Source organism: Macrobrachium rosenbergii, chromosome 25 (genome assembly GCF_040412425.1).
Source record: "Macrobrachium rosenbergii isolate ZJJX-2024 chromosome 25, ASM4041242v1, whole genome shotgun sequence".
Taxonomy (NCBI): Eukaryota; Metazoa; Arthropoda; class Malacostraca; order Decapoda; family Palaemonidae; genus Macrobrachium; species Macrobrachium rosenbergii.
This window is the reverse complement of record NC_089765.1, coordinates 40943581-40955986: the sequence shown is the minus strand read 5'-3', so window position 1 is coordinate 40955986 and position 12406 is coordinate 40943581. Positions and strand designations below refer to the sequence as shown.

At 38.2% G+C, this 12406-nt stretch overlaps 2 protein-coding genes across 10 annotated transcripts in view; one reads left to right on the top strand and one right to left on the bottom strand.

Annotated features, from left to right (window-relative positions):
- The window catches only part of Taf3 (TBP-associated factor 3), a 161747-nt gene extending 157704 nt beyond the window's left edge, over window positions 1–4043 (bottom strand). For both annotated transcript variants that reach the window (XM_067127472.1, XM_067127473.1), the window contains exon 1: window positions 3723–4043. In XM_067127472.1, the coding sequence (XP_066983573.1) occupies window positions 3723–3891 (169 nt within the window). In that variant the 5' untranslated portion in view covers window positions 3892–4043. The remainder of the gene's footprint in view (window positions 1–3722) is intronic.
- A 440-nt stretch (window positions 4044–4483) lies between these two features.
- Window positions 4484–12406, top strand: part of LOC136852593 (SOSS complex subunit B1-B) — a 30667-nt gene continuing 22744 nt past the window's right edge. The window contains exon 1 of one of the 8 annotated variants that reach the window (XM_067127456.1): window positions 4484–4769. In XM_067127456.1, coding sequence (XP_066983557.1) covers window positions 4729–4769 — 41 coding nt within the window. In that variant the 5' untranslated portion in view covers window positions 4484–4728. The other 7 variants (XM_067127455.1, XM_067127459.1, XM_067127460.1 and 4 more) reach the window with 7 other exon arrangements.

The window sequence follows — 12406 nt, the reverse complement described above, 5'->3', positions numbered from 1 at the left end:
AGTCAAAATGATTATTGAAATTTCTAGATTCTTACCAAAGTACATATACTTGAATTTATCCCATTATACCTGCTTTGTTTGTTTGTGGCCATAGAATCTGGTTCCTTTTGAAAATGTTTATAGTTTTCATAAGCCAGATAAAGCTGAAACATGGAATCATCAGCAAAATTATATATATAAATAATATTTGCAGATTGTCACTGATATTAATAATTGTAATACAGAGTACTGGAGTGAGAACACTTCCCAGCAGGATACCTGATATAACGTGGGCTGACTTGGATAATACTCCATTAGCTGATACTTGAGACATTCAATTTAAGAGGAAACTGCGTGTATCCAGGCTTCTACAGTTTACCTACCTGCTTTTCATTGAGATGGTTGCTTAACATGAGGTGATAAACTTTCTCCAAAGCCTAGGAGAAGTCACAATAACCTCACATGTTTGAAGTTCAATTCTTGGATTCTGATAATAGACTGGTCGATCAGCTGTAATACCATAGATCTTACATGTATACAGCCATGCTGATTGGTAGGGAAGAGATCTTTTCCTTTTGTATGATTTCAATGAGTAGTGTTGGGAGATCACTGCTGCTTACGCCAAAGACTGCAGGCAGATCCTCTATCATGTAATTCATATCTGGGGCTGAATATATGAATGCGTAATGCCTCATACACTGTCACAAATTTTTTCTGATGATGTAGTACAGCAATTCATTTAGTTCAAAAGGGCTATTTTCTCATTTAAGTGCTTATAAGAACTTTGGGTTATTTCTTATTTATTGCTTTTTTTCTTGGCTTATTCAGTCTGTAGTATTTCAGCTCTTTCTAAGGGCTTTATTAAGTTCAGCAAAGTTACCCTTAAAAATTGTTTCTTTTTCTCATGTCATTACATAGCTTGCTGCCTTGGAGATTTATATATAAGACAGAATTTATCTAACTGATAACATGAATGAGGCATCTTTGTAATACAGTAATTTTTTTGACTGAAGAAGAACCCAGAGAAGGGCTCGAAAGCTTTTATAAAATTCTCCTTGAGCCTTTAACAATTATATTATTGTGGGTTCTTTAGAACATACAGTGTAATGTTGAACTCAATGTTACATACTATATTAGGATATTAGGTAGTGATCACAAAGTTTAGGGGTACCAGGATATGTTGCCTAGCAGCTTATGATTTGTGAAAATTTGACCGAGGTTGTATTCTTCTCTCACCAGTATGTAGTCTTGCTCCAAGTTATTTTTTGAAAGAGATCATGAATCACATATTGTACATTCATTAATCTGCTAGGCATCCTAGTTTCTAGTGCATCACCTTGCAATGGAACACCAACTGTCTCTCTTTAGTATTAGAAAAATTAAAATCACTAAGTACCTTACATCTGGGTTGGGGAGCTTGGCGAATTATTACTGATACACAAGATGATGTTCTTAGAAAGGCACCCCAATAGAAGGCCATGGCAGAGATTACCTAGGCTATAATGTGTTGGTAGTAATATGCTCATATGATGGTAATGTTTAACTAAATTACTGTACATCAACTGCTAAAAGAAAGCTTATGTCATCATTTGCTCTTGCTACCGCAGTATATTATATTTATAGTTGTTTCAGAGATTATAAGATAACCATTACCTTTTGTCAATAAACATAATTTCATAAAGTCTGAATAACCTTCTATGAAGAATTAATGTTCTTTCATTGTTTCATCCAGGTGGCTCTAATTAAAGGCAGTGAACATTTAATTTTCCTTTTTCAATCCTCTTGTATAACAAGCATTTTTGTCATCTTCCCTTGTTTGACAATTGTTTCTAATTGCCATTATCTTCATTAAAATATTTTTTGCATTGGCATGAGATGCTATTACAGTAATATTATAAAATAACGGTTGTTCAGCATTATCTAGGCCATTAAAAAATTACCTTCCTTGGTTGACAACTGCAAATTCAAGGACAGATAACTTTCTATGGCTTATAAATTTCCTGAAGTTCCAACTCGTGAACCATGGACTGCAGCATTCCAACAGTTATGATTTACCTCTGAAGGGATGTTGAACATGAAATAAACAGGTGGCATGAATTTTAACCTCCAACAATCATATATCCACGTCAACCTTGGTCAAACCAAAGACCTATGTGACTTTTAAATTAAATTCAGTCGGAGCAATCTAAAAATTGGGGCTGCACTAACATTGTAAAACATTTTGTTCTTTCAAATTCTGAAAAAGTTATGAAACTTGTTGAGTGTATTATTATTATCATTATTATTATGAAGTTTTTAATACAACAGCAAAATCAAGTGTTTTTTGCTGACTTATTTAAATAATTCTTTAAATTAATCAAATGTGTTTACCCACTCAAGAGTTGCCTGAAAACCCCAACCAAAGACTTATGGTATCTGTACTATAGTAGTGCAACCTGAGCCCCATCACTTATGCTGTTGTCTGTAAACTGGTTACCAACTGATAGGAACTCGACAATTTTGACAGCAGCTACTTCGCATATTGTGAGGGGAGCATCTTTTTTTAAGACAGGGAAACATGGTCATAGATCTTGTTTTCTTTTTGATATGCAGGTAATTTCCGATGTATCCATTTAATAACTAAATCCAAACAGTACGCTTTCATAACTGTTTGGGATTTTTCAAGATTCAAAATGCTGTTCAAAAGTCCTGAATTGATTCCTGTTTTTCTTGCGATAAGCATTGCAGTTAGTTCTTGTTGATGATATTTACTCACAAAAACCAGTATATTGGCTGTAATATACTGGGGGGCTGAAAAAGCAAAAGCAAGTATATACTGTAGTTGTACCAACAATGATAATCATATAAACATATATCAAGAGCTTGCAAAAAAATTAAACTATAAAAATATCACCTAGATCAGGGTCCATAAAAAGCTTGGAAGGTAGACCTATATCATATGAAAATTATGCCTAGCCTATTAGTGACAGCTAAGATAAGTATGTAAACTTAGCCATGGTCCCACATACCCTAGTTTACTCCCACTGAATTCCAAGACCTATGCTACAGCAAACACATAGGCATAACAACCAAGAAAACGTTAGCTCAGCACATCTAGGCATAAATCAGTGACCAGATTAGTTATATTTTATTAAGAACACTTCAGTTTACTGTCAGATTCTACCATACATTAAGAACACTACTTTATGAAACTGAATTTGCCTTGGCCTGTGAACCTTCTGGCAAACTGGCTTAATCTTAGCCCATGTTTGTTTGGGTCTGGTCTTACATAAGCTTTGTTTAATGGAAATATCACATAGGCCTATCACTGGCCTACCTGGTTCGTCACCTATTGCCTTTTATTTGTTCTAACCAAAATATCAAAAAAAATCCTAAAAACCTATTGTATGGCAGCTTAGACCCATGCTTGGTTCCAACTGTCAATTCGGCTGGTGGCGCGGTGCATGGGTATGCCTACAGTACCGGTACTCTTCAAATGAATGAAATTATGAAACCACCGATACAATGTAAATTGGTGCATTAAACACCTGAAAATGACAAACATTTAATGCGTATTTAAATCTAAAACAAGGCACTAGTCTACGGGTTAAGCCTATGATTATGGGAGCTTCAAAACCAGGGCCGTAAAGACAGACAATTCTGAAAGCTTGGAGAGGTCTGTCAACTTTCCACAATTAAGAATACCTTATGAATGTGTAATTTTCTTAATTACAAAGTGTCTTAGACCTTTATCGTCAACTTACAATGTTCAGTGTATCTATGGGTGAGGCGACACACCTCAGTCATATAACGATGAAGTAAATCTGACAAAACATCTAGCGGTGTTGAGTATATTCCTTGGAAGCCAATAGTTTGGCATATCTGAGCAACACTGATTTTCAGAATTTCATTCGTGAACTGAGTCATCGCCATGATTAATTTTCATAGATAGCCACATCACTCTGCCATTGCACTCGATTGTCTCAGATTGGGTGTGCAGACGCGGAAGACGGTCTTCCTTCGTCGCAGGCTTTGAAGTATACTAGCTTCGTGCAGCCATTTTCCCTTCATTGATCTGCGTCTGTAAATAGGTTTTCTTTTACTATTAATTTGTAAAAATTATCTATAACAGAAGTCAACTTACGGCAGTTTATAAAATTTTTATTATACTAAGAACTTTTTATATCTTTATTTTTCATTCAGAATTGTGCTTTTAGTACTATTGTTACAACTTTTACTGTTCAGATTACTTTAAAAGAACGTTTTAGGCTGTCCAATAAACATCCATAAATAAGGTCACGTGACTAGACGGCGCTGTGGACCTGACAAGAAATACGGATAAAGAAATAATCTTACTGAGTAAAAAAGCCATTTAGTACTGAAAAAATCAGATATTTATGATTAAAAATAATATAAAAGCAATATTTTAAACGTAAAATATACATAAAATCTATTTAGATACAAAAAACGTACTTTCAGTATTTCCATCAAAAATACTCTATGAAAGGGATGTCCTGAATGCGATTAGGCGTCAATGGTTGCCGTCAGACGGCGGCATCTAATGTCCACGAGAGGCAAGGCGTGTACTCTCTCATCTTCTTCCCTTAAAATTACGCTAAACCTATATTTCCTATTAGGCTCTAATACAGCTCATCGGGAAGAAGGTTTGGGGCTTCTTTGGTCTTTTCCCTTCACCAGAGAGCCTGTAAGAGAGCGAATGGGAGCGTAAAAGGGGTTTGGAAATTAGTCTCGAGATCCAGGAGGAGGAGGATGGCCAACCGTATGATGAAGCAGAGCGACGGTGCTGCTCGGTAGTTCAACCTTTCCTTTATCATTTTAGTGTGCTTGTCGTCTTCTTATGATATTTTGGGTCATGAAGTTCAGACATTACTCTCTAGGCCTTCGAAATTTAGACGGTCTCCAGCTACGAGTCATTTATGATGGTTTCTACCATAGAAATTTGTATGCGTGGCATCAATGGGCACTTGCTGATGTGCCAAATGTAATGTTGTTGTTGTGCTGAGCAGTGGTGCCACTTTTCCACCAGAGTGGTGTCAATAGTAGTTGTGGTGTCTTAATTTTCCTGATATTTTCTCCCACAATGAATTCGTCAAGCGATGTGGCAATCTTAGAGTGAGTTGTGTGAATTATCTAAGTGTGTAAGTGATCAAAGTGGTAAATCATGTCCGTCATTTAGGTATAGGCCGTTTAATAGAAAGGAGACTGAATAACTGAACTCTAATCTTGTGAAATAGATTAAGCTACTGAGGTTGACGGTCGGTAGGATAATCTGTTTTGGGCCTCTTTGCAAGTCTTCAATTAGTAGGTTGTTGCATGGTAGGTTAAAATTGAAGGTTAGGCAGGCATATGAACGTCATGTACCGTGCGAGGGGATATTAAAGACTTTGTTTGTAGATAGTCTTCAATAACCTGCTGCCATTCTGCTTGCGCCTAGTGTAGTCTGTCTACAAGGTCAATGTACACTCTGTAAGGTCTTGAAAATTTCATCAAATCTAAAGAGAGGAATGAATGACTTCTGCTTACAGCAATGATTCAGTATTTTTTTTTTTAGGTAATACTGCTGAATAATTGCACACAATTGTCTCTGCTATGCATGTTATTGTTCCCCCCTGCCAGGTGAGGGCGTAGTGTCCCAGGATAGGTTAGGTTAGGATGCGTCATGTTGAAATGATTGATTTGCTTTTAAGCATTTTGCAACCATTGGAAGTAGGCTTAATGTGCACTCATCTGCACTGTTGTTACTGGGTAAATTTTTTACTCTATGGTAAAACTGCAGCGGAGTTGATACTTAGTTCTACCTTGCAGACTACCTCTGTACCCCTCTAGTTCAGTAGCTGCCAGTTTATGTGCAAATTGGGTGCTGAAAGTAAATGGGATAAAAGTAAAAACATAATAGTAAATATCATAAACAAAAATATAAGTAAAAGACAGTTAATATTCCAGTCTGCAGTTTTACCCTATAGCTTAAACTATAATCATATCTTGAACTTGAAAATATTGTTTCCCATGTTTTGTGAGTTTTGAATATTTCTGACATTTGTTTAGATAGTGAATTATGAAGGACTGTATTGGGAAACCTGTACTGCCCCACTGTGCCTAACCTAGGGTACTGTAAATTAGATAGAGTTGCGACCTAACCTAACATTGGGGCTGGGTGCTTAACCTTCCCAGACCCTCCCACCTATCTTACCTAGGGCACTAAATTGAAGGAAATGATAGGTTGTCAAAGTAACCCAACAACTGACATCCTTAACTGGCAAGCCTGGACCCCCTTACATACACTAGATCACCAGGGCCTTACTTAACTGGAGCATGGTGTCTTTTTTAAAACATTCAGTAAAGCACACCTTAATCAGAACTTGAAGTATTATGTGGACAGTAGAATGCACCCATCTATTTCACTTGTTTCATATTTTTCCCTTTCATTTGTTTCATGTTTTTCCCTATCAAAAGCTAGGTTCCCACTGTGGTTCCCCTAAATTGTAGGATGTAAGGGGGTTCAGTACTTAAAGCTAGCAATTTGCTACCAAATTAAGCATCATAAACATTCACATCACAAGAAAAAACAAATTCCATGAAATTTGCAGTTTGACCAAAATAATTAATCTGAGTTCCAGAATCCAAATTAATTGGTGAAACTTAGTACAGTACAAATGAACCCATCAGATTTCAATGATGTTTTGGTACCCCTAATTCCAGATGAAAATAACAAAAGACTTAATTAAACTATAGTAACAATTACTAAAATCCCATCGGGAGACCCAGTTTCATGTACATCGAGACATAAACAAAGAACTTAGAAAAAGTCAGTGGGGCGTACAATATTCATTGGTAAATGTTTCAGTAACAGTAAATATGCAGTGGATTTTAAAGTGTTTTTCGTAGTAATCATATTAAGGAGTTTTAACAACAAAGCAAAGAGCTCCAATATCAAGAACTGGTAATAAAGTAAAAAAAATTCTATTTCTTAAAGTTTAAAATACATGTAATATGTATGTCATGAGTTAACAGAAACATAAATGGGACTCTAGGACATTTTAGCATTTCTTGTAACACCAGATGCTTGTTATTTGCAATGTTTTTAAAAATATGAATATTAATATCTATGGATGTACAGCTTGAGCCCCCTTCATATGGTCCTTTATAACTAAGCCTGTAAGGGTTGTATTCAGTTAGGCCATTGTATGGAAGACTACCCTAACTGACTGCCAGTTGGCCTACACAGGGCAGGAGTCATCTGCAAAATTCCATTTCAAGTTTAGGTTAACCGTAGTTTGGGTTAGGATGCATCCTTCTTGTAATAAGTCTAATCTGCAACCCACTTGAGCACGTTTACCCAGGCAAGATTTGGCAGTGGTTACTTTTAAGCCTATAATCAAGTGCAGTGTAAGATTTTATTTGATATTGACAAATTTGACATTTACATTTGAATATTCAATACACACCCCTGTTTGGCTTAAAATTGCCAAGGGTACCACATCATACCAGCCAAAGAGTTCACCCCCACCCCCTCCTCACTAACTTTTCCAACCCACGGTTGACCCAAGGCACCATGAGTTATACAGAGAAATACAGGGCTTCACCCAAACATGACCTAACTTTAAGATACCACTTCTTACCCAATGAGGGAAGGCAACTCTACCTTAACCTGACATGAACTAGTCAATTAGGTAGCTGTAAACTATAAACTGTGTTTAGTTACATAGCTTCTTTGTTGCCCTATTCTTCAATATCTCATAGGGAATTGGCTGCTAAGTCAGTATCTCATAGGGAATTGGCTGCTAAGTCACTGGCAATATCATTTCCAATTGTAATCCCCCTATTGTTTGGAAATAACTTGGGAAAGTATCCAACTAAACAAACATTTCCACTAGAATTGAATGCCAGATGCATCAAAAGGTATCAGAACAACTCTAGCGTAAGCTATTTCACCGAAATGCTTATTGCGGTTTTGTGCGCTTGTACACCTTCAGATATGACTTACTGGAAGACAGGCTTTTTGATACTATTTGCACTTTACTGTCTGGATGAAGCATGATTTTTAAACAATTAAAAAAAATTTGCTATATGTACACAAATTATAAAAACATTGCCTATTGATGCATCAGTAAATACTTAAGTGAGACATGGCTGCCCTATTACTGTCCATTGTTTCCTAACAGGTGCGAGTATTCAGCTCCAAAATGACAAATGTGCTTTGTATCATGAAAAATAAATTCATTGTGATCAAATAAAGAAACATTGCAGTGTCCATAATATGTCAGAGTTAGCTTTGCTGAAGGCAAATTTTGTAACCCCTGGAAATCTCAATGAGGGTATTACCAGTACAGTAAAGCTTTCCTTAACCATGTGTATGACATATGAACATGATGATTCAGAACTGTGTTGCCTCATGCTTACAGTGATTTTAGTCTTTGTTTCTGTTAATACTGTTCCCTGTTTAGTCTTCAGCAGGTGTTCTCTTCAATTATTTGGCAAAACTCGGCGTTAAATTTCCTCTCCCTGATGTTGATATTCATCTCTAGCACTGCTGTTACATTAGCTGTTTGTGTGAGCTGTATAAGATGTTTCATAATTCTGATCATCCTTTGCATTCAGTTCTTCCCAGATTATATTATCCATATATATAGTATAGTAATAGGTGTGTAGGTAATTCCAACAGAGTTTTTGAGAAGTATCATTCCCGTTGTTACCAAACTGCAGAATGATTAACCAATCCTGTAGTTAACATGTTGAAAATACCACTTCCTTTCCATATAAAGGATAAAGTTTTGTATTCTAGTTAGAACAGATTGTGTATTGAAGACAATTTGCACTTTCCTACATATAAAAAAACTTCTGTTTTATCATTAGCCAGCACTCTGTAGATATACAGTGGGTTCCCGCTAGATCGCGGCCTCAGTTAATCTCAGTTTTTTCTGTGGAACGTATCTCCAAGTATACCACGGGAGATTCATTAATTTGCTAATTTTTTGCTGAGCAATATTCATTAATAACTGTATTTTCATAACTAAATACATTTTTAAGGATATAAAAATGATTTCCCAATTTTCAAATATTAATATCAATGTCAACAGCAAAATATCAGTAAAATGCTAAATTAAAATCCTGCAAAATCACAAAGCAGCTTACCAATGTTCATACAGTATATGTATCCTTTAATGAAAAAAAATAAAATAATAAAATATTATTTTTACATAAGTTACTTACCAAGTAACTATATGACTATTAGTTTCTAACTGGCGGCAGCTTAAATTTGAAATCCATGGTAGCGTTCCAATGTTCTGGTGTAGGTAACCCCCCCCCCCACTTTTGGGGACGGATAGGTACAACACCATTAAAGAACCCAATTCGTTTCTGCCAGTTAACAGCTATACATCGGTTGTTGGCGACAGCTGTCGTTTGATCTTAATATAGTTCACCGGATGGTTTTCATTGTCTTTGGTGAAGTATTCTTTGCTTTTGTAGCAATTGTGCTAATTGCATTAGCTTATTTAGCTTGGACTTTTCATATTAATTAGGATGTCTGACTCTAGTTCTACAAGTAGCCAGCTTTGCAGCAAAGGCTGCAATACCAGACTTACTTCAATCAAATATGACTTCCATACCATTTGTTTTCACTGTAGAGGACAAATTTGCTCTTCCGACTTGACTTGTAACGAGTGCAGAGAGTGGTATCGGGAAATGGAAGACTGACCAGTATAGATAAACTTGAGAAAAATAGACAAAGAGCAGCGGCTAACAAAGCTAAAAGTTCAGTTAGTTAGGGTTCTGTTTTACCTGCCCTTTTGACTTCTGTAATTGCCTTTTCCCCTATCACCAGTCCTCTTGACTTTACCTGTAACTCCGTTATTCAACTCCCAACCTTCCGAACCTGATGCCATTGCCTGTCTGGAAGCCAGAATAGACCGGAAATTCAGTCTTTTAGTTAACACTGTAGCTCAAATAGGGGCCTTATGGATAAATTTAATGCCAGTGATCACGGTGCAAGTGTTGTGTCAGTAGAGGAGGTGGCTACTCGTCCCACCGACGCTCCTAGACAAAGGTCCCTGTCAAACTCCCCCAAACTTGGGAGGAGGCAAACCATAAGTCCAACGGAGGTCAGTGGGGTTTGCCCATAGGTAGTCACCCCCCTTCCGAGCCTGTTGTATGAGGGTCCCAGGACCCGGTGTACAGCCGCTGGAAAGGCTTCCATCTTGGAGTTCATTCCCTTTCTTCGATCGATTTGGATTCGGGATCCGATGAATCCAAGTGTAATGCAAGTAAGACAATATGACAGCTCTGGCCTACATAAGGAATCGGGGAGGAACCCACTCTTTTTCGCTGTATCAAGCAGCCAGAGAACTTCTCATCAGGGCACAAGAAAACCATGCCAAAATTGCCACGTGCTTTATACATGGCAAGCTAAATGTCATAGTGGATGAACTGAGTCGTTACAAACAGGTCCTGCCCACGGAATGGACACTGAATGCGCAGGTGTGAACCGACCTATGGAAATGGTGGGAAAAGCCGTTGACAGATCTGTTTGCAACGTCGAGGAACCATCAACTTCCCTTGTATTGTTCGCCAGCCATGAACCCTCTTGTGTGGGCAACAGATGCGATGCTCCAGGACTGGTCGAACCTGGACATCTACGCCTTCCCACCATTCAGTATGGTGGGAGACGTAATCAACAAGTTTCTCTTGCATGACAACACGTCAATGACCCTGGTAGCTCATTTTTGGCCACAAAAGGAGTGGTTTCCTGACCACCTCGATTTTCTGGTAGATTTCTCAAGACTACTGCCACAGAGACGAAATCTGCTCAAGCAACCACACTTTCACTGGTTTCACCAAGGACTATCCACTTTCGCTCTGACAGGCTTCAAACTGTCAGGAAGCTTGTCAGAGCGAAAGGTTTTTTGAGACCAGCTGCAGGAGTAATTGCAAGGTGTAGACGCCAGTCTTCCTCCAACGTCTACCTGAACAAGTGGGCAATCTTCCGCAGATGGAGCAGAAGACATAATGTATCATGTACTTTTACCTCTGTACCGCAAATAGCAGACTTTTTGCTATTTTTAAAGTCTTCCCAAGGGTTAGCTACACCCACGATCAAGGGCTACAGAGCTATGCTAAACTCCATATTCAGACATAGAGGCCTGGATCTGTTTGCTGATAAAGACATCAGTGATCTAATCAAATCACTGGACACTTCAAAACAGGAGAGGTCAGATTCCGTGTCTAGAATCTAGATATAGCTTTAAAATGGCTTTCAGGCCCTCTGTTTGAGCCTTTTCAATCCACATCCCTCAGGGATCTCACAAGGAAGACCTTCTTTTTGGTAGCCCTGGCTACAGCTAAGAGGACTATTGAATTGCAGGCCTTGAGCGAGAAGATAGGATTTGCACAAGGAGACGCGGTCTCTTCCTTCACTATGGGATTTGTAGCGAAGAATGGAACGTCTGCCAATCACTAGCCCCGTTCATTCACAATCAAGAGTTTAACAGACATTCTTGGACCTACAGACCAAGAGAGAGCCCTTTCTCCAGTAAGAGCGTTAAAGTATTACATGGAGAGGACTAAGAGAATCAGAGGCACGTCTGGTGCTCAGTCAAGGACCTGGCCTGTCCTTTATCCAAGAACGTGTTGGCGTTCTTCTTGAGAGATGTAATTTCCGAGTCTCACATTAAGACTCAAGAGAAAGACTTGCCTATTTGCAAAGTGAAAGCCCATAAAATTAGGGCAGTAGTGACTTTGTTGGCCTTCAAGCTAAACTTATCTCTTGCTACAGTTGTGCAATCCACCTTCTGGAGTTGCAATTCAGTGTTTGCGAATATTTATCTGCATGATATTGAGACTATATGAAAACTGCAGTATCCTCGTCCCATTATCCGTGGCCTGCATGGTGAGGGGGGAGGAAGGATAGGAGGTGTCTCTTCCATTCCTCTGTCCACTTTCCTTGAATATAAGTTGAGTTTTGGGAAGTTGGAGGATACTGTGTACCTGGAGCACCCATCATTCATTGTGTCTTGTTATGAATGGGTTGTGGTTATCTGGTTTTTATATGGTGTATGTGTGACTTGTTTTTTATGGTCTTGGTTGTGTACTGCACCCAGGGCAAGGACTTTTGTTTTTATTGTATGCTTTGGTAGCCATCAGAGTACTCCTTGGCTGCAAAGCTCCCACTGATGTAGAGGCGTAGAGGTGCCCCTGGCTTCACTTCCACGTCACTACAGTCAAGATGAGCTCCGACCAAAGGCAGTAATTTTCTGCTGTAGCTCTCTCACCAGGTAGGTTACAACAAGCATTTAAACCAATGCTAACTATTTTGTATTTCAAAATTCATCTCTGTCTATGAGTGATTTTTAAGTAGTATATGCCCATTTATTCCACCCCCTGTCAATGTGGGATACAGCTTTGTAGTTACTTGGTAAGTAACTGATATAAA